The sequence below is a fragment of the Aquarana catesbeiana genome, linkage group LG01 (genome assembly GCF_042186555.1).
Source record: "Aquarana catesbeiana isolate 2022-GZ linkage group LG01, ASM4218655v1, whole genome shotgun sequence".
In the NCBI taxonomy this organism is placed as follows: Eukaryota; Metazoa; Chordata; class Amphibia; order Anura; family Ranidae; genus Aquarana; species Aquarana catesbeiana.
This window is the reverse complement of record NC_133324.1, coordinates 77,639,533-77,662,682: the sequence shown is the minus strand read 5'-3', so window position 1 is coordinate 77,662,682 and position 23,150 is coordinate 77,639,533. Positions and strand designations below refer to the sequence as shown.

Sequence of the window (23,150 nt, the reverse complement as noted above, 5' to 3'; positions counted from 1 at the left end):
TATATCATATTTACCTGTGTTTTTAAACTTTTTTTTTCCCCTACAATTCTTAAGTTACTTCCAGACCTAGGCAAAATATGTTATACATCCCAGGAGCATTGTCAGCCCCCCTCCCCCCCCTTACACTGCTGCTGTCAAAAGGTGCCCCCTGTGTTCCTTCAGCCAGAGTATAGGCACTCCTAATACAGGAGGTGTGTTACTGGCCAGATCCCCAGGTGAAAACAGGGGGGGGGGGGGGACATGAAACGAATGCAGCCACCACATCTAATGATTGGTAAGCTCCAACATATTACATTTTTGGTTTGGGTTTAATACCGCTTCAATGTTTTATTCTATACAGGCTTGTGTGTGTGGTGTGTGGTTTTTTTTTTTTTTTTTTTTTTTTTACATCTCCTCTAGCTAGGAAAGAGAGAGAGTTTCTCCGTTCAAAAGGAGAAAAACATAGGGGAGGTTGTATGGTTACTGATCGCTGCGATTGCTGAATCACAACGATCATGTAATTGAGCCAGTCCTCTTGGCTCCTGATCATTGGATGGATGGCCAAGGGACTCATGGATATTGCTGGACAGAGATGGGGCTGCTACACACAGAAGGCTTTTTATCCTAATGCGTTAAGTTAAAAAAAGTCTGCCTTTGAAACCTCTTTAAACCAAATTCACTCAGTCATCTGCCTCCCACCCAACATCCTTTGGTTGAAAAATCTGAGGCAGCAAAATTTGTTGCCATCCAATTTGGTGCAGCCACTGTTTGGGTATTTCGACTGCAGGTGCAGGAGGTTTGTCCATCCGGACTGTATAGCATGGATGGAGAGATTTTTGTTTTTGTTCAGCCTGCAGAAAAAGAGAAGAAAAAATCGGAGTATGACCAGCTTTTCCATTCAGACGCTTTAGGATCACACATTTGCTTTGGTTGTTATAGGCATAATAAACATTTCAACAGTTCTATTATAGGAAGTTAGAAGTGTTTGAGTCTGTTATTAAAATCCACTCATTTTAAATTTAGTTACAAAGATAAATATTTGATAATTTTGCCTCTCCGTTTCCAGTTTGACACTTCTCCCCTGTGCACAGTCAGCTTGGTGAAAATGAAACTTCATTAGGCTGAATTTAGACATATGTTTGGGGGGGGGGGTGCTAAAAATGCATGGTTGAGCCCTGTTAAGCTGCAATAGGCAGGGGTGTTTACATGCCAAGGTCGTGATGCTTTGCTTTGTAGCAAAATCTACCCAAAATGTAGTGATCAGCAAGTGACATGCCCGCCGAATGTGACACATGTAGGTGAACGGGGAATCTTTGCAAACGCCCTGCATTTGTTGGCCAAAATAGGGTTAAAACAGCTGGGAAGGAGGCATTGCATTGCCTCCTCACTGCCTGCCATTCGCTTCTGAGGCACAATCCAAGTGCTGATCAGGCTTCAGAGGAGAGGCAGATTTAGAATCCCATCCAAATCTACCCCTTCTTGTCTGAACAAGTTCTGATGTTTCTATTCAGCTATGTAACCTCTGGGTCTTCTGCTTCTGTGTTTGTCTGGTGTGCAGCTGTTCTAAAGACTGCAGGAAATGACCAGAATGTTGTCATTCGAAAATACTCTTTAAAAAAAATAGAGAAATGGTGGAAATGTACCTTTTAGGCTGTTAGGGGAATTTATCAAAACTGGAACAACCAGAATCTGGAGCAGCTGTGCATGGCAACCAATGGCAATAAGCTTATAGTTCTCATTTTCAAAGCTTAATTTAAGAAGCTGAAGATAGAAGCCGATTGGTTGCCATGGCTCAGATTCTGCCTGCTCCTATGTACAGTGGGGAAAATGTATTATTTGATTCCCCTGCAGATTTTGTAAGTTTGCCCACTTACAAAGAAATGAAGGGTCTATATTTTTTATTATAGGTGTATTTTAAATGAAAGAGGCAGAACATCAACCAAAAATCCAGAAAACACACATGGTACAAATGTTATAAATTTGAGTTGCAGTTCAGTGAGTAATATAAGTATTTGATTCCCAAGCAAAACATGGCTTAGTACTTGGTGGAGAAACCCTTGTTAGCAAGCACAGAGGTAAGACATTTCTTGTAGCTGGTTACCAGGTTTACATACATCTCAGGAGGGATTTTGGTATACTCTTTTTAGTCCAGATCTTCTCCAAATCATTAATTCCCATCTTTAGTGTTCTGGGTGAGGGAAGAAGGTTCGCATTCAAGGTTTTACAATACGTGGCCCCGTCCATTGGCCCCTTTTGAGGCAAAGTCGGCCTGTACCTTTTAGCAGTGAAATAGTCCCAAAGCATCATGTTGCCACCTCTGTGCTTCACTGTAGGCATGGTGTTCTTTGGGTCAGTCAGCATTTTTCTTCCTCCAAACACCGCAAGTCGAGTTAATGCCAAATAGCTCAACTTTGGCTTCATCTGACCACAGCACTTTCTCCCAATCCTTCTCTGAATCATTTAGATGTTCATTGGCAAACCTCAGACGGGCCTGTATATGTGCCTTCTTGAGGAGGAGGACCTTGCGGGCGCTGCAGGCTTTCAATCCATGGTAGTGTATTGTGTTACCTTTTGGTTTTTGTGGTGCCTGTGGTCCCAGCTGCCTTGAGATCATTCACAAGCTCCTCCTCTGCAGTTCTGTGCGGATTCCTCACTTTTCTCATGGTCATCCTTACCCCATGAGGCAAAATCTTGCATGGAGCTCCAGACTGAGCGTGATTGATGGTTATTTTGGATTTCTTCCATTTGCAAATCACTCCAACAGTTGTCTTCTTCTCACAAAGTGTCTTGCTGATGGTCTTGTAGCCCATTCCAGCCTTGTGCAGGTCTACAATCTTGTCCCTGACGTCGTTTGACAGCTGTTTGGTTTTGCCCATGATGGTGAGATTTGAGTGGAAGAGATTCTGTGGACAGATGTCGTTAGGAGCACCTTCTTAAATTGACAGGATTAATCTGTGTATCACATGAGCAAATACTGTAGCCAGTCTGTGGGAGCCAGAATTATTGTTTTGGTTGGGGATCAAATACTTATTTTACTCACTGAACTGCAACTCCATTTATAACATTTGTATCATGTGTTTTGTTTTTTTTTCTGGATTTTTGATTGATATTCTGTCTCTATCATTTAAAAAATACACCTATGATAAAAATTATAGACCCTTCATTTTTTTTGTGATTGGGCAAACTTACAAAATCTGCAGGGGATCAAATAATGTGTTTTTACTGGTGCACCAAAATTTCAGCCGCCGAAAATTTTCGGCCGAAAGAAGAAAAATGCACATAATGGAGCCAAAAATGGGGGCGGGTGCCGCCCATTGCAGGGGTGTCATCCTGGTGCTCCCCAGTCCTCCCCTCCTTCCTCCTCCCGTCCCTCCTCACAGAGCCGTGATTTCCGTGTCACGGACCTGAATTGTCTTGGCGGCCGCAGTAACAATGTCACGCCTCCTGTGATAGACGGCACACTGATCCAGTGGCGGGATGTTAAATTAGTGTGACATGATCACAGGAGGTGGGACATTGTCACATGTGGCCGGGAAATTCAAATCCAACGTGTGACACAGTGGGAGATTGCCGCTCTGATCCAGGCAATGGCGGGCTACATTGACATCTGACAGGCACTGGTAGGCTGCATCTTACAGGCACTAGTGAGGCTGCATTGATCTCTTGTATCATGTCTGCTAGAGGTGCACCGAATGGAAATTTTGCTATTAGCAGTGTGTTTAAGTTTTTAAGTAAGGGATTGCAGACATGATACAAGAGGTGGCCAGAGACTGCGGACATGATACAAGAGGTGGCCAGAGACTGCGGACATGATACAAGAGGTGGCCAGAGACTGCGGACATGATACAAGAGGTGGCCAGAGACTGCGGACATGATACAAGAGGTGGCCAGAGACTGCGGACATGATACAAGAGGTGGCCAGAGACTGCGGACATGATACAAGAGGTGGCCAGAGACTGCGGACATGATACAAGAGGTGGCCAGAGACTGCGGACATGATACAAGAGGTGGCCAGAGACTGCAGACTCCAATTTTCTTGGCCTTTCTTGCACTAAAGGTGCCAATAATTGCCAACAATAAATTCATATTAATTTAAATTGATGATATTAATTAAAAAGTTGAATATAATAGTTAGATTAGATATTTTTTTAAAAACCTGATATTTTCGGTCGCGGTTTTAAGCAAAGTGCATCCTGGATTTTTGGTTTCAGTTTCACCACCAAAATTTCCATTCGGTGCACCCCTAATTTTCCCCACTGTATACGTAACTAGATGCAGAAGTGTATTCAGCCCCCATGAGAATAAGCGGCCATTGAACATCCTGGAATGATGGGCATAAACATTGGAGAGTATTTTTAAATACAAACTCTGTATCTTTTAATGTTTATTTAGAAGTAATTTATCTCCTGCAGGCATTTCACACAACACATCCGAATGTTTTGGCTTCAGCATTTCCTCTGGTAGATCGCTAGTCATACCGGGTCAGCATGACTGAGTATACTGACACTTAATAGCAGATTGGCTTGTCAAGGCACCAGGCTATTGTGACAAGTGTCACTGTGCTCTGATGAAAAAAGGAAATTACTGCAATATATCCTAGTGTCTTGTGAGTGCGCATTTTTGTACATAAGGTAGCCCTCGTTATCCGTGGGCTGTCTATGCATTGCAAACTCACCAAAGAAGCTCACGCGCCTTTTTTTTTTTAACTCCAGTTTGTTGCGCATAAAATCGAACATCGGCTTTTTTTTTTTTTTTTTAAACAATGAATGGCACCCACAAGTGTGATGCCTGTTCATGGAATGCTCAGGTGTAAATGCAGCCTTAAAGCGGAGTTCCACCCCCCTAGAAAATTTTTTTGCATAAAAAGACTCCTTTTAACCTAGAAAAAACATTTGGAGGAAAACATTTTTTTTAGACTTACCAGAAAGGCCCTGTTGCTGTGTAGTCCTCATAATCTGCCACTTCCTTGTCCGCGGAGCTCCTCGTGACTTCCTCCCTCGCCTATGCTCCTGGGAAATAACGCATCATTTCCCAAGAGTCTGTGGGCAGTACTGTGCTCAAAAATCGCGTTATCTCCTGACAGGAAATGACGCGATTTAAGGCGGATCACAGCGCCATTTTTGTTCAGAGTGTTGTTATCTAAGTTGTCTTAACAACGGGGCGTGACCTTCCTCCGTTGTCGCCCGTTCTTATGGCAACGTTAGAAACAATCAGTGCTACGGCCTCTGTTGAATCGCTGAAATGCTGGAGTACTAGTTGGTAATGATGGGCTCAGGCGTGCTCAGATCGAACCCGCCAGGAAGCCATCACTGCACACCGTCAATCATAGGCAGTGAGGCATTTCACAGCCCGCAGCTGCACATACACACGCTGCCTATGATTGGCATTGTGCAATGCCGGCTTCCTGGCGGGTTCAATCCAAACACACCGGAGCCCATCGCTGGTAGTCAGTATCAGTATGTAATGGTGGCAGAATATAATGGCTCAGCAGGGAGGATTCCCCCAAAACAAGTATTTTTTTATATATTTATTTAAACCCACCGGCTGAATGAAAAAAATAAATAAATTATGGGCTGCTTTATAGACTGCAGAAATAATAGTGGTGTTTTCTTAACTGCTAGCCTACAGACTGGACAATGAATGAACTGCCCCCAAGCTAATTGAACTTGCCCCCCCACCACTTAACAGCATGTTCCCTGTGAACAGGAACGGGGATGAGCAGAGCAGCTCCAGCCGCTGCCTTGGGTCCTCATTGGCTGAATCGATAGCAGCAGGAGCATTGGGGGGGGGGTTCTGTACTGAGGGAGGAGGGAGTCTGTAATGAGGCAGGGGGTTTATATTTAGTGGGGGTCTATACGGAGGGAGGGGGGTCTGTACTGAGGGAGGGAGGACGTTACTTTGGGGGGTGGGGGTCTGTACTGAGGGAGGGGGGTTATATTTAGTGGGGGTCTATATGGAGGGAGGGGGGTCTGTACTGAGGGGGGACTATACTTGGTGGAGGGAGGGCCTGTACTTTGGGGGGGGTCTGTACTGAGGGGGGCTATAGTTGGCGGGGGTGACGCCATATTTTACCACACCGGGTGACACCAACCCTAGTGACTCCACTGGTTTACACAGAATCCGGCCTTGCAACTTGTTGTTCAGGGCTCAAGAGAGTGGAAACACTGCTTGTTTGGTGAATGATTGCAGCTCACAAAGAGCGCTTTCATTTACAAAAAAAGTGGACACTGATACTACCCTAGGTTGTCTCGGACTAGTGTAGTAGCTGGAGTGTACTGTTGTCAGCTTGTGTTTTTGTGAATGAAAGAGTTGCAGTCCTTTTGCTACACAATCTTACCATCTCCACAATAACAGAATTCAGGTCCTCTGCAGACTCTGTACTGAACAGGACAGAAGGAGTCAGATGCTGCAGAATGGAGAGGGGGTAGAGCTTGGTGCTGGCTGTAACTCCCCCCAAATCATGGGAACACCCATATTTTTAGGCTTCAGGTCGGGTGGAACTACAGCCAGCAATGTCAGAAAAGAAAGATGTATAGATATATAGAGATATAGATTATATAGCTATAGATATATAGCTATATAGAGATATATATATATATATATATATAGATAGATAGATATACATATACACATACACACACTTTTTAGTTAAAATCCACTGCTCGAGTTGTATGATCTGTGCACAGGGACCCCTGATGGATTTAACAAGCTTGTTCTGGTGATCGTCTTTAAAGGGGTTGTAAAGGTATTTTTTTTTTTTTTAAATAACAAACATGTTATACTTACCTTCACTGTGCAGCTCGTTCTGCACAGAGTGGCCCCGAACCTGGTCTTCTGGGGTCCCTCGGCGGCTGTTTCAGCTCCTCCCCGCAAGCATTTACCACCTTAATGCGAGCTCCCTCGCATGGTGGTGAGTGCTTGCGGGCGCGCTCCCGTGATACAGCCGGCGGCTATCCCAGCTCGCTGTATCACTCGGCCCCGCCCCCCGGCGCGCCGCGTCATCGGATGTGATTGACAGCAGCGCGAGCCAATGGCTGCGCTGCTTTCAATCCATCCACTGCAGCCAATCAGCGACCAGGCTGAGCTGCAATGAAGATGACGAGGACGAGCAGCGAAGATTTGAGGCGTCAGGTAAGTAAAACGGGGGGGCTGGGGGCGGCGGTACTGTCAAAAGTTTTTTTTCACCTTAATGCATAGAATGCATTAAGGTGAAAAAATTTTTACCTTTACAACCCCTTTAAGCATGTCTTCCTTTTTTAAATGGCTCAGATTTGTGAAGTATTATAAGCTTGTCCTGGATAACTGGTCACTTGAGTTTAGAACAGTTTTTTTTTTTTTTTTTTTTTTTTATAGCTGAGGGGAATTTGTAATAAAAAAATGCAACTGATTACTAATCTGCTATAGTCCGTCGATATCTACTGCTGAACATTGCATAATCTCCTTCACTTTCAAGAGAAGATGACCATAATTTGTAATCTTTTATCTTTTCAGGGTTACACATCCTTCTGGAATGACTGCATCTCTGCTGGGCTGCGTGGGTGCATGCTAATTGAACTAGCCTTTCGAGGTAGAATTTCCCTGGAAGCCGGTGGAATGAGGCGTAAAAGTCTCTTGTCAAGGAAGGTATAAAAGACTTTTCTGTTTTTAAACTCTTATGGCGTGTTAGCAGTGTTACCTGTATTTCTTTTGTTTCCTAACAAGCCCTGAGCAATTCAAATTTCTACTTCTTTATAGTGCAATGCAAGTAGAAAAAAAAGTTGAAATCTGGGTTAAACACACATTATTTAAATGCAACAGCCATGTATACAATGATCAGCCATAACATTATGATCACACACTATAACCCATCGAGACATGGACTCCACTAGACCTCTGAAGGCATGTTGTGGTATCTGGCATCAAGCTGTCAGTAGCAGATCTTTTTAAAGTGGTTGTAATTCCTTACATATCCCCAGTGAAGTGACTGGGCTCAGGTGATACACAGAGATGAAACAAATCCTTCTACATAAGTTGTACCTGTTTATTCGCAGTCTTCTTTTCTCTTCATCCATTCAAAGTGCTGAATTTATAAAGCTTGTTTGAGCGTTTAAAAAAAAAAAGAGGGGGGGGGGGCTGAGAGCTGAAGTTCCTCACTGCAGAGCTCAGTGAGGAGCGCTCTGAGAGCTGCTTAAAGGGAAGAGACCCCCCTGCACATAGGAACAGAGCTGAGGCTCTCAATATGCTGGAGGTCCCTCCCCTGTCACCAATCTTTTTACTTGGTGTCAGAAAAACTTGTCAGAAGTGATTAGGCATAAGCACACTAGTACACACTATAGAGGGATATGCTTTGTTTATATTTCATGTCTGAGGTTTACACACTTTTTAAGTCCTGTGTGTTGAGGGGGGTCTCCATGGATCGAACGTGTTTCTCCAACACAACTCACAGATGTTCCATTTAAGATCTGGGGAATTTGTGGGTTAAGTTGTCACTTCTAACTCGTGTTGCTCAAATCATTCTTGAATTCATCAGACCAGGCCACATTCTTTTTTTGCCACGTAGACCCGAGTTAATGCTCACATGCCCATTGTGTAAGCACTTATGGCTGTGGACATGGGGCAGCATGGGCACCGCACTTACATGGCCATTTTAAGCAATTTTGTAAGCGATTTTGTCTGTGGATTCCGCGTGGACACCCTGTCTGGTCTGTGGATACACATCCCCATACACAAATGTCAATGCACTGTGTGTTCTGACACCCGTCTATCAGAACAAACGGAGAGCTGGTGACTGGCAGCTTGAGCTACAGTAACTCTTCTATTGGAATAGACTACACAGGCCAGCCTTCTCTCCCCACATGCATCAGCGAGCCTTGACTGCCCATGACCTGTCGCCGGTTCAGGTTTTTCTTTCTTGGACCACTATTGGTTGGTCCTGACCACTGCAGACCAGGAGCAATCCTACAAGAGCTGCAGTTCTGGAGTTGCTTTAACTTGGCCATCTACCCATAACAATTTGGCCCTTGTAAAGTCTTTTTAAATCCTTACACTTGCCTGGTTTTTCTACTTTCAGCACATCAACTTTAGTGACAACTAGAGCTGCACGATTCTGGCTAAAATGAGAATCACGATTTTTTTGCTTAGAGGATAGATCACGATTCTCTCACGATTCTCGCGGCGTAACATCATCTTTCACATTAAAACAAAAAAAATTGCGCTAACTTTACTGTTTCTTTTTTTTTATTTATTGAAGTGTATTTTTTCCCAAAAAATTGCATTTGAAAGACTGCTGGGCAAATACAGTGCAACATAAAATATTGCAGCAATTGCCATTTTATTCCATATTATAAAATATTATAATAAATAAATATATATATATATTTTATCTCTAATGTTTGGGGGTTCCAAGTAATTTTTTTTAGCAAAAAATATTGATTTTAACTTAAGAAAGAAGTGTCAGAAAAAGATTTAGACTTTAAGTGGTTAAACTTCCTGCATTTACAGGTTGTTTAAAGCTTGGCAGATTGCCCAGGTTATTTGTTTACACAGAGAAGTTTATCCCTTTTGATCTAAGAAGGAAGTTAGATACAATGTTTCAAGTTCTAAACTTGGCAGAATGCCTGGATGTTTTCTTTTGACAGCTGAGTGAGCAGATAATCTCTCCACTTGTTTATATGAAAGAATCGTCAAACTCAGCAGGAGAGATCGTCAGGGGAGGTGAATCGAGATCACGATTTTTTAACGATTAATTGTGCAGCTCTAGTGACAACATGTTCACTTGCTGCCTAATCTATCCCACCCACTTTCAGGTGCCATTGTAGTCAATGTTATTCACTTTACCTGTCATAATATTATTGCTGATTGGTGTATTCATACTTGAATGATGCCTTTTGTGTATATTCCAGATCTGTGTTGTAATCCAGCATGAAGCAATGCCTGTACTTTGCCTCTGTGCAGGAGGTTCCTCTAACTAACAATGACCAGTCACTGCTGCTATATATAAAATCTGTGCTAATGCCACACAATGAGATCATTGTCAACAGGCAGTTAGGGCTGAACTTTAACGTGCAGCTTCATACAGAGATGAACATTTTTATTTTTGTCAATCCAGTTCTAAGATTTTGCACAGACAGGTGGATCACACTACTTTCCTTGTTAATTAAAAAAAATACATTGGTGTTCTCTCCCACCCCTAGTTTATTGACTGGGCAAAGAAAGAGCAGCAGCAGACATGTGAGGTCATCTCTCTGCTCTCTCCTATTGGCATGTTGCTTGTCTACATATTTACATTCAACACAGCTGATTGGTTACTATTTCTATCTCTCCCTCCCCTATTTGAATGTTGCTGTGTAGAGGACGGAACCATGCCGACATCAGGTCAAATTAAGGTACTTACTCCAGCTGTAATTTAAAAAGAGCTGCAATATTGGTCTTTCATCTACCTGGAGGTCAGCTTTAAAGCGGAGCTCCAGGCTCCTTCACAAAAAAATTTTAAAGTCAGCAGCAACAAATACTGTGACTTTTAATATTAGGACACTTGCCTGTCCAGGAATCCAGCGGTTAAGTCAGGTGAATCCAGGAAATCAATTGGGTGCTGGTGCCGCCATCTCCATTAAGGGAAACCGGCAGTGGAGCCTTGTGGCTACACAGCCAGTTCCCTACTGCGCATGCACTCTATGAATGAGCTGGCTGCTCAGGAAGGAGGAGAGGAGCTGAACTTCCATCTGAGTTTGCCACAGTCAAAACCAGGTACCCATTTCCCCCAAAAGGTGCCAAATCAGCGGAGGGGGGAAGGAGGCTGCTTTAAATTTCTGCATATAGAAAACATCTGTGTAGCCATAGCCCACGACTTTGATTTAAAGGTTATTCATTCTTGCCTTGAGATGTTGATGTCATGGTGCAGTTCCGGATTTGACCATAAGGTTGCACCTTTTATTTACCACTTCAAGACCCCCTAACGTACATTTATGTTATGGGTTTGAAGTGGTTTACCGGGGCTATGGCTGCAGCTGTCAGCCATAACCCCTTTTATTAAAATTTTTAGCCAGTAATTCTATTTTCACTAAATGCGATTAGAGCAGTTGAGTAGCCACTGAATCGCTTTTAGAAGCAACGGTGTCTTTCATCTGCTCCCCGGTGCTTCTCGGGCTTACTGTTCTCTCCGGTGTACCTGGGAAACGATCGGCTGGCCATGGAGAGCGAGGAAAGATATCGTCTCCCCTCACCTGATCTAGGAGGCCGGGAATGACGTCATGACGTCACTTTTGGTTTAGGGTGGATGAGCATTTTTATTTATTTTTTGGAAAGCATCAGATCAAGGGTAGAGGAGAGATCTGGGGTCTTATAGACTCCAGATGTTTCCATAAAGAGGACCTGTCATGCTTTATTATCACATGGTGTGTTTACATTTAAAAGTGATCCAAAAACATTTTTAAAGGGACAGTGTAAAAAACGCATATGTAGATTGAGCACGCATATGTAAACTGTGTTTGTACCACACGTGTGAGGTATTGCTGCAAATGTTATAGCAGGAGCAATAATTATAGCGTCAGACCTTCTCTGTAACTCAAAACTGCTAACCTGTAAAAAAAATTAAAGCAACGCCTATCAAGATTAAGTATTGTAGTTTGTTCCCATTCCACGAGCATGTGCAATTTCAAAGTGTGACATGTTGGGTATCCATTTACTTGGAGTAACATTATCTTTTATACCTTACCAAAAAATTGGGTTTTATATTTTGTTTCTTTGCACTAAAATGCATTAACCACTTCCTAACCGTGCCACGGATGTTCTCCCAGAACCACGCCTCTCACGCTCTGTTATCACTGCATCAGTGCAGCCTATCCGTGCACATTTAGTGCAGCCTCTTCAGCAAACTTCAGTGAAAGAGAAAAATTATTTGTTTGCAAAATGTTCTAATCTAAATCTAAACGTGTTTTTTTTTTTTTTTTTTTTTGTTTTTTAAACACCGCAAAATACCGTATGACATAAATTGCAACTACCACCATTTTATTATCTAGGGCAGTGGTTCTCAACTTCTGTTCTCAGGACCCAGTAATAGGCCAGATTTTAAGTATCAGTTTGGGAAGATGCAGACTAGAATACTGTAATCACTGAGCAGAAAATATCACCTGTGATGTATTTCAGTTATCTTGCAAACCTGGTCTGAGGACAGGAGTTGAGAACCACTGCTCTAGGGGTCTCTGCTAAAAATATATATGTGTGTGTGTGTATATATATATATGTGTGTGTGTGTGTTTGGGGGTTCTAAGCAAAAAAGACTGGTTCTAACAAAAAGTATCAGAAGAAGGCCTGGAGCTGAAGTGATTAACTGCTTGCTGAGCAGCCGCCATCGTTATGCAGGAGCAGGTTGGCACTGCTGCGCGAATCACCGGAGCTGTACGGCGCAGAACCGGGGATCTGCCAATATAAATGGATCCCCGTTCTGTCAGGAAAGTAGAGATCTGCTGTTTCTAGTGATCAGGAACAGTGATCTTTCTACTCCCTGTCAGTACACCCCCCCCCCCCCCCAGTTAGAAACACCTCCCTAAGATACACTTAACCCCTTGATCGCCACCTAGTGTTAACCCCTTCCCTGCCAGTGACATTTATACAGTAAGTAGTGGCTATTTTTAGCTCTGATCGCTGTATAAATGTCAGTGGTCCCAAATAAGTGTCCGATCTGTCCGCCGCAATGTCGCAGTCCCGCTAAAGATCGCTGATCACCTCCATTACTAGTAAAAAAAATGCCATAAATATATCCCTTATTTTGTAAAGGCTCTAATGTTTGCGCAAACCAATCATAGTTACATAGTTAGTCAGGTTGAAAAAAGACACAAGTCCATCCAGTCCAACCATAAAAAAAAAAAACGTACAATCCAATATACCCAATACTATACCCACAGTTGATCCAGAGGAAGGCAAAAAACCCCAGCAGAGCATGCTCCAATTTGCTACAGCAGGGGAAAAAATTCCTTCCTGATCCCAGAGAGGCAATCGGATTTTCCCTGGATCAACTTTACCTATAAATGTCAGTACCCAGTTATATTATGTACATTTAGGAAAGTATCCAGGCCTATCTTAAAGCAATCTACTGAGCTGGCCAGAACCACCTCCAATCAATTCACACTTGTTGCGACATTTTTTTTTTTTTTTTTTACAAAAATATATCAGAATACATATTGGCTCAAGCTAATGAAGAAATTGTGGTTTTGTTTTTTTAATTTTTGCTATAAAAAAAAAAAAAAGTTTTTTTAAAATAGTCCCTCCTTTTTTTTGTTTGTAGTGCAAAAAAATAAAAACCGCAGAGGTGATCAAATACCACCAAAAGAAAGCTCTATTTGTGGGGGGGGGGGGGAAGGACATCAATTTTGTTTGGGTACAGCGTCGCACGACCTCGCAATTGTCAGTTAAAGCGACACAATACCGTTTCGCAAAAAATGGCCTGGTCAGGAAGTGTGTAAATCCTTCCGGGGCTGATGTGGTTAGAGAGGGTACAAGACTCCTTACTTGTGTTATTTAGAAAGTGGTATCAAACAAGCAAGGGATATATTCTGGGTTGCACTTGTGGCTGTTAACAAAATGCATCTTAATTTTAATAGGTTACTTACAAATCTGATGCTCCGACAGGGGATGTCATGCTGGATGAAGCCTTAAAACATATAAAGGAAACGCCGACCCCAGAGACTGTACAGAGCTGGATTGAACTTCTTAGTGGTATGTTCGTGAACACACCCACAGGGGTTGAATAAATGTCTGCAACACATTATTGTAATCTAATGCACTAGATTTTGCTGTGATCCTAGCATAAAGAATGTGTTTTATTTATATATATATATATATATATAATCTATATAATATTTTATTAGAGCTGCACGATTCTGGCCAAAATGAGAATCGCGATTTTTTTTTTTTTTTTTTTTTTTTTGCTTAGAATAAAAAGATCACAATTCTCGCGATGTAAAATCTTTCACATCATAGAAAAAAATTGGGCTAACTTTTACTGGTTTAGTGTTTTTTTTTTGTTTTTTTAATTCAAGTAATTTTTTCCAAAAAAATTGCATTTGAAAGACCGCTGCGCAAATACAATGTGACATAAAATATTGCAACAAACACTATTTTATTCTCTAGGTTCTCTACTAAAAATATATATATAATGTTTGGGGATTCTAAGTAATTTTATAGAAAAACAAAATGATTTTAACTTGAAACCAACAAAAGTCAGAAAAAGGTTTAGTGTTTAAGTGGTTTAAACTTTCCTCACTTAGGCCCCTTTCACACCGGGGCAGTAGGGGGCGTCGGCGGTAAAACAGCGCTATTTTTAGCGCTGTTTTACTGCGGTATTCGGCCGCTAGCGGTGCGGTTTTAACCCCCCGCTGGTGGCCGAAAAAGGGTTAAAACCCCTCGTATAGCACGGCTATAGCCGCAGTATTACCACGGTATAGCTGCGCTGTCCCATTGATTTCAATGGGCAGGAGCGGTGAATACACCGCTCCTTCACCGCTCCAAAGATGCGGCTTGCAGGAGATTTTTTCTTCTCCTGCCAGCGCGCCGCTTCAGTGTGAAAGCCCTTGGGCTTTCACACTGAACAAACAGCGGAGGCTGTTTAGGGGCGGTTTGCAGGCGCTATTTTTAGCGCAATAACGCCTGCAAACCACCCCAGTGTGAAAGGGGCCTTAGGCCCAGTTCACATTGATGCAAGTTCATGACGAATGTGATGCGTCAAAAACACTTTAAATTCACATGTCACCCCTAAAGTCATTGTTTTTCAATGACGGTCGTTCACATACATGCGTTGCGATTCCTCTACCGATGCGATTAAAAAAAGGGTCTTGTGTGAGTTTACTGCGTTGCGAATTTTGTCTCCATAGACATCAATGTAAATCGTTCTTGAATCGCATTGATGGTTCACATATGTTTCACATATGTGCGAATTCCACCACGCTACTCTCCACAAAAACCACGAAGTACACAGGAAGTTAACACAATGTTTAGACTTATTTCCACTGCTAAAGAATGTTTTAAGTCTTGGCAGACTGCCCGTTTTTTTTTCTTCCTTTCTTTTGATGGCTGTGGCTTCAGAAGAGCAGAGAGAATTCTTTGCATGGCAAGAATCGTGAAACACTTTTTTGTCAAGATCACAACAGGAAAAAATCGCAATTAACGATTCAGCTCTAATATAGTCTCACAAAAGTGAGTACACCCCTCACATTTTTGTAAATATTTTCTTCTATCTTTTCATGTGACAACACTGAAGAAATGACACTTTGCTACAATGTAAAGTAGTGAGTGTACAGCTTGTATAACAGTGTAAATTTGCTGTTCCCTCAAAATAACTCAACACACAGCCAATAATGCCTAAACCGCTGGCAACAGAAATGAGTACACCCCCTAAGTGAAAATGTCCAAATTGGGCCCGAAGTGTCAGTATTTTGTGGGGCCACCATTATTTTCCAGCACTGCCTTAATTAACCCTCTTGGACATGGAGTTCCCCAGAGCTTCACAGGTTGCCACTGGAGTCCTCTTCCACTCCTCCATGATGACATCACGGAGCTGGTGGATGTTAGAGATCTTGCGCTACCCCACAGATGCTCAATAGGGTTTAGATCTGGGGACATGATTGGCCAGTCCATCACCTTTACCCTCAGCTTCTTTAGCAAGGCAGTGGTTGTCTTGGAGGTGTGTTTGGGGTCGTTATGTTGGAATATTACCATGCTGCCCGTCTCCAAAGGGAGGGGATTATGCTGTGCTTCAGTATGCCACAGTACATGTTGGTGTTCATGGTTCCCTCAATGAACTGCAGCTTCCCAGTGCCGGCAGCACTCATGCAGCCCCAGACCATGACACTCCCACCACCATGCTTGACTGTAGGTAAGATGTCTTACCTATAGTCAAGCATGGTGGTGGGAGTGTCATGGTCTGGGGCTGCATGAGTGCTGCCGGCACTGGGGAGCTGCAGTTCATTGAGGGAACCATGAACGCCAACATGTACTGTGGCATACTGAAGCAGAGCATAATCCCCGCTCTTTGTACTCCTCACCTGGTTGCCGCCACACACGCTTGACACCATCTGAAACAAATAAGTTTATCTTGGTCTCATCAGACCACAGGACATGGTTCCAGTAATCCATGTCTTTAGTCTGCTTGTCTTCAGCAAACTGTTTGCAGGCTTTCTTGTGCATCATCATTAGAAGAGACTTCCTTCTGGGACGACAGCCATGCAGACCAATCTGATGCAGTGTGTGGCGTATGGTCTGAGCGCTGACAGGCTGACCCCCACCCCTTCAACCTCTGCAGCAATGCTGGCAGCACTCATACGTCTATTTCCCAAATACAACCTCTGGCTATGACGCTGAGCATGTGCACTCAACTTCTTTGGTCGACCATGGTGAGGCCTGTTCTGAGTGGAACCTGTCCTGTTAAACTGCTGTATGGTCTTGGCCACCATGCTGCAGCTCAGTTTCAGGGTCTTGGCAATCTTCTTATAGCCTAGGCCATCTTTATGTAGAGCAACAATTCTTTTTTTCAGATCCTCAGAGTTCTTTGCCATGAGGTGCCATGCTGAACTTCCAGTGACCAGTATGAGAGAGTAAGAGAGATAACACCAAATTTAACACACCTGCTCTCCATTCACACCTGAGATCTTGTAACACTAACGAGTCACATGACACCGGGGAGGGAAAATGGCTAATTGGGCCCAATTTGGACATTTTCACCTAGGGGTGTACTCGTGTACTCACTTTTGTTGCCGGCAGTTTAGACATTAATGGCTGTGTGTTGAGTTACATAGTTACATAGTAGGTGAGGTTGAAAAAAGACACAAGTCCATCAAGTCCAACCTATGTGTGTGATTATGTGTCAGTATTACATTGTATATTCCTGTATGTTGCGGTCATTCAGGTGCTTATCTAATAGTTTCTTGAAGCTATCAATACTCCCCGCTGAGACCACCGCCTGTGGAAGGGAATTCCACATCCTTGCCGCTCTTACAGTAAAGAAACCTCTACGTAGTTTAAGGTTAAACCTCTTTTCTTCTAATTGTAATGAGTGGCCACGAGTCGTATTAAACTCTCTTCTGCGAAAAAGTTTTATCCCTACTGTGGGGTCACCAGTACGGTATTTGTAAATTGAAATCATATCCCCTCTCAAGCGTCTCTTCTCCAGAGAGAATAAGTTCAGTGCTCGCAACCTTTCTTCATAACTAAGATCCTCCAGACCCTTTATTAGCTTTGTTGCCCTTCTTTGTACTCGCTCCATTTCCAGTACATCCTGAGGACTGGTGCCCAGAACTGGACAGCATACTCCAGGTGCGGCCGGACCAGAGCCTTGTAGAGCGGGAGAATTATTGTTTTATCTCTGGAGTTGATCCCCCTTTTAATGCATGCCAATATTCTGTTTGCTTTGTTAGCAGCAGCTTGGCATTGCATGCCATTGCTGAGCCTATCATCTACTAGGACCCCCAGGTCCTTTTCCATCCTAGATTCCCCCAGAGGTTCTCCCCCCAGAGTTATTTTGAGAGGACAGCAAATTTACCCTGTTATACAAGCTGTACACTCACTACTTTATAGCAAAGTGTGATTTCTTCAGTGTTGTCACATGAAAAGATATTCTAAAATATTTACAAAAATGTGAGGGGTGTACTCAGTTTTGTGAGTTACTGCACATATATATGTGCAGCATGCTAAGCAATTAGTGCCTGTAAGCCTAGGTTCACACTGAAGGGGTGCAATTTCAATCTGGTTTCCAGAGCGATTTCAAGGGGCAGCAGCGAGTTGCATGCAAGTTTTTAGTACTGCGACTCATTCCTGCTGTCAGCAGCAGGGATTAGTCATCAATTGTTAGAGCCGACTTCCTAATGATGAGTCATCCCTGCTGTCAGCTAGATTCCCCGCTGACAGCATAATGTGAATAAAAGACCTGGCTCTGTAAAAAAAAAAAAAAAAAAAACACCAGCGTGAGCGTGGGGTTCCTCCACCAATCCATACTGGCTCTGTAAAAAAAAAAAAAAAAAAAAAAAGAGCCCGTATGGATTGGAGGAGGAACCCCATGCTCATGCTGTGTTTTTTTTTTTTATTCACATTATGCTGACAGCGGGGATGACTCATCGTTGTTGAGAAGCTGAAAGAAGTCACTGGTTGGTAAGATGCCGGATCCTAACAACCAGCACATATCCTAGGTAAAAAAACAACACAGATGCGGTTTTGATGCGTGTCCAATAAAGTCTATGGGCCACAAAATCGCACTGCATCACACTAAACTCGCACAGAACCTTTTTCACAATTGCTTCGAGGTCAAAATGCCTTTTGTCTGCTTTTCTCTCTATTATACATAAACAAGAAAAATGAAATACACTCTGCACTGTTTGCCAATGTATTATTGTTTCACATGGTACTAGGAAAACCACCCTGTCTACTCCCTCTAATGCGTTTCACTTAGCATGAATATATTTGTAGACTCTACAGAGGAAGAGGCAAACTCTGCTACATAACCTTCTATGGCTTGGCCTACAAGCAAGCTTCCTCTTTATTAGTTGTTTTTGATTTTAGAAGCTCTTCATTTTAAAACATCCTGCCCTATAATTTGATTGGACTTGCTCTTTAACGGAACTGATACGTTTTGAAATATATGGCTGTCAACCCTGTCCCTGCTTTTTAGAAATCTGGATAGTTCTGCTAGATTTCACACACACTTTATTTTTATTTATTTATCTAAACCTTTGATTAGGGAAATTATGTGCGTCTATGAAAATTTTAAAACTGACAGGATTGGGTTAAGACACATATGCGGGCCAGTTGTGGTGCAGTTTAAAAAAAGTCCCGGACCGCTGAATGCAAACCGCACCGGACCCTGCACAGAAATCGGCCCTACATGTATGTGAACCCAGCCTGACCAATGTTGGAGGTCCAGGTACAACTTGGCCCCTCTTTCTATTGTCCACTTGAGGTTTTGTTTTTTTTTTGTTTTTTTTTTTTTGGAACAAAGCTGTTTCTGGACCTTTTTTAAAACGCATTCCTGTAACAAAGTGGTTGTAAACCCTTACATATACCCAGTAAAGTGACTGGCCTCAGGCAATGCACCGAAATAAAACTATTCCCCCTGTGTAAATTGCAGCTGTTTATCTGCAGCCCTCTCTCCTCTACAGCCTTCTAAAGCGCACCGTTTACAAAGTATTTCTAAATGTCAAAATTCAGGGAGGTGAGGATCTGCTGTCACACAACGTACAGCATAGAGAGGAGAGCTGAATGTAATCTGAGACCTGAGTGGAGGGAATGAACACACCCCCTCTTGTAAGGAAATATGCACATTTGAGGCTCTCAGTCACAGGCTGTGTGCTTGAGCCCCCTTTGCCTCTATCCAGTGTAGTCTGCACCGCCTGTCAGAAGTGACTCATGCAGTTAGCCGAGGAATGAAGGAGGAAACAGAAATCACACAAGTGTTTTGAATTGAAACAAGTACGAACTAAAGAAGGATATGCTTTATTCATTTTTAATTGCAGAGCTTTACACCCATTTTATTCCAACAAGACTCCATTTGGTTTCAGTCAGGCAGGAAAGAGAATGTTATGGGAAGGCCCTGTGATTTTTTTAAGAATCATCTTGCATATATATATATATATATATATATATTTTTTTTTTTATTTCAGGTGAGACCTGGAACCCTCTGAAGCTCCATTTCCAGTTACGAAACGTGCGAGAACGCTTGGCTAAAAACCTTGTAGAAAAGGGTGTCCTGACAACTGAGAAGCAAAACTTCCTGCTGTTTGACATGACCACGCACCCACTCACCAACAACAACATCAAGCAGCGTCTTATCAAGAGGGTACAGGAAGCCGTGCTTGACAAGTGGGTGAAGGATCCTCACCGCATGGATAAACGTTTGCTGGCCCTCATCTATTTAGCTCATTCTTCTGACGTCATCGAAAATGCCTTCGCCCCCCTCTTGGACGACCAGTACGAGCTGGCCATGAAGCGAGTCCGGCAGCTGCTCGACCTGGATCCGGAAGTAGAGGCCGCAAAGCCAAACGCTAATGAAATCCTATGGGCCGTGGTGGCCACCTTCACAAAATAAACCTAGTGGACTGGAGTGTTCGTTCTACGTCAAACCAGTTGTCTCTGCTTGACATTTTTCTTCTTTTTTTTTTCTTTTTTCTTTTTCAGTAATTTTATCTTTTTGCTTGTTTGACTGGTCGCAGAAAGACGTTGAATTGTATGCAGGACCTGGACTGGTTTAAGACAGCTTGATGAGAGATTTCAAATACTTATTGCCATATTGGCATCACACTACTCCTTAAATTTGTGCATCTCAAAACGTGGCTTAAGGTTATCGAAGGCCTAGATCAATTGTGATGGAGATGGACACACTGGGATGCACGTTGGGTTTGTTTTGCCTCAAGTTCCTCTGAGGAATCCAACAAGATGGTTTACAAATAAGCAGAATTGTCACGAAAGGGCCTTGCAGTCACCAAAGTTCAAATAGCTCCATTTCTCCACTTTTTACACACCTGAAATTTGTTCATTTTTTTTTTTTTTTTTTCGCTGTGCTCATGCTTTTTTTTTTTTTTTTGTAAATCTGTCAATCAAAATTTTAAATCTTTACGTATTTAGTGTAAATGATCCCATGGTCTCTGGAAGCCATTTTTGGGATGGGGGGAAAACATTCCATTAAATTGTGTACATAGTTCCAGTTGTATAGTTGAAGAAATTCCTAAGTATTTTGGTGGTATATCTGACGTCAAACCCCAGTCTCCAACACATTTCAGGCTCTGATTTTCTCAGGGCTAAAAGTGAGAACATGCAGTGAGCTGTGACCCACATTTGTTGTGGCACATGTACCATTATTTTTACATGTTTGGCATGTACTCGTGGCTCAGTTGTCCTCCATTGTGTTTTATTTTTTTTTTTATTTTTTTATGTGAATTTTTTTGCAATTGCAATTCTTGGGTACATTATTTATCTTAAAGGATCAATTCACCTAGTACTGATATTTCAATTTCTGCTGCAGGTTTGCATCCATCAAAAATTCTTGGCAGCATGATCTCTGTATGAATTCAGAGTTCCACTCGACTACGGCAAGAAATAGGGGTTTTACTCTTCCTGATTTATTTCCTTTTGGGTTATTGAGAATGCAGTACAAAGGGATTTCTACCTCTGAATCGGGAGGAGTGAGACTGTGGCAGTGTGGACTAATGCTGGAACTCTGGATGACAAATTTCTGCAGTTAAGCTGCCTGATCCTGATCTTTCATTTACTATATGTTATGGAAGTAAAGCACAGACATTGTGAGGGCTCCTCCTTTTGGGGAGACCCTGTGGCAACGAAGGTGGGAGCTCCAGCAACAAAATGTTGCTACTGCAGTACCCCAAGGGTGGGAAGAGGTCAGAATTCAATGAAGCCCATCAGAGTCTACTTGTAACTGAAATATCAGTGTTTGGTGCAGCGACCCTTTAATTTGTTTTCATGTAGGTCAACGCATTTCCCTGATACTGTCTTTTGTATAGGCTTAAATGCAATCAAGACTGTCACTCTAAAACAATAGTTGCACGTGCTCATTTGCAGCTACAGAGATTTTTTTGCAACAAAGAAACAAAACAGGAAAACACTAATTTCTTTTTCCTTTTTTTTTTTTTAATTATAATAAATGTATGTGAAATTATGTGGCTAAGCACATTAATGTTTGAGCGCTATTTGCCTTTCACATTGCTTCCATAGTTGTTCATAGAATGGATTGGTGCTTTATGGGCAGTCTCATCCCCTGCTGCATTTGAGACCTGTACACACAGTGGTGTCAGGAGCAGCGCAGGAAAGGGGGCGTGGCATGCGACTTTGTTAGAGGTTGAATGGTAAATGAAAATGACACAAATGAGGTGGTAACAATCGTTGCAGTTATCAGATTCCCTCTGTATACTAGCTTTTTATTATACGGTTAATAAACTATGATCTTTAAAGTGCCTGAAATAGGTGTTCATGGAGTTTTTTTGTTTGTTTTTAACTTGTGCTAAATTTGTTTCCAAAATGGGTCTGAGTCAATAATGCATAAATTATGTTATTTGTAAGTAGACTTTCACAGTTTTACTTGCTAACTATTCTGTATTTTGATTACTGCTTAACCGCCGCCGATCTGTGATGTGCTGTGCCTGAAGAACACAGCCATCAAAGAATCGCGCTACTGCACGGCCTTGGGGCAGTGCGCAGGCACCCATTCTGAGTGGCATATTAGTACGTCCACTCAGAATGGGGAAGCTCCCACCCGGCAATTTATGTACATTGGGCAGGTGGGAGCTTACCCGTTCTGAGTGGATGTACCCATAAATCGCTCAGAACGGGTGCCTGCACACGGTCCCAAGGCCACACAGCAGCGCAATTCTCTGATGGCTGTGTACTTCAGACACAGCACATCACAGATCGGGACATGGGCACTGTGATTGGCCCTCCCAAATAATGTGATTATCTCTAATTACAGCCATAAAACAGTGTAAACAGAGACACGTCTCTGTGTCTGCTCTCCCAGTTCGGGGAGGGGGAGCAGGGGATGCTGCAGCTTGTGACAGCTCTGCGTAACTGATGATTTTAGTGTTCAGTTACAGAGATCACACGTGCTGCAACCATCCCCACACAGTACACCAAACACCACTGTCTGTCCAAGTGTCCCAGTGCACAAAAACATTTGTCACTGTCCACCAGTGGACGATCAACATCTGTCAATCAAAAATGTAAAGAGCCCCCCTATGCTCGCCTGAAAAGGCGAACATACACTGCCCCGTACGCATATGTAAATGGCGATCACACCACACATGCAAGGTATTGCCGAGAACATCAGAGTGAGAGTGATAATTCTAGCACCAGACCTCCTGTGTAACACTAAACTAGTAACCAATAAAGTCTTATAAAGCGTCACCTATGGAGATTTTTAAATGCCAACGTTTGGCGCCATTTCACAAACGCGTGCAATTTTAAAGCGGACATGTTTTGGTATCTATTTACCTGGCACAACACCATATTTTACCAAAAATGTGGGTATTATATTCTTTTTGCATTGAAATTAATTAGTGTATTTATGTGTAAAATTGCATTTGAAAAACTGCTGAGCAAATACTATGTGATATAAAAATTTGCAACCCCCCCATTTTATTCTCTAGGGCCTCTGCTACAAAAATATATAATGTTTGGGGGGTTCCAAGTAACTTTCTAGCAAAAAA

At 42.6% G+C, this 23,150-nt stretch overlaps 1 protein-coding gene across 1 annotated transcript in view; it reads left to right on the top strand.

Moving 5' to 3' along the window:
* Positions 1-21,909, top strand: part of GOLPH3 (golgi phosphoprotein 3) — a 36,041-nt gene extending 14,132 nt beyond the window's left edge. Inside the window, exons 2-4 of the mRNA XM_073620684.1 lie at positions 7,471-7,602; positions 13,557-13,671; positions 19,599-21,909. Of these exons, the coding sequence (XP_073476785.1) occupies positions 7,471-7,602; positions 13,557-13,671; positions 19,599-20,023 (672 nt within the window). The 3' untranslated portion in view covers positions 20,024-21,909. The remainder of the gene's footprint in view (positions 1-7,470; positions 7,603-13,556; positions 13,672-19,598) is intronic.
* The last annotated feature ends 1,241 nt before the right edge of the window (positions 21,910-23,150 follow it).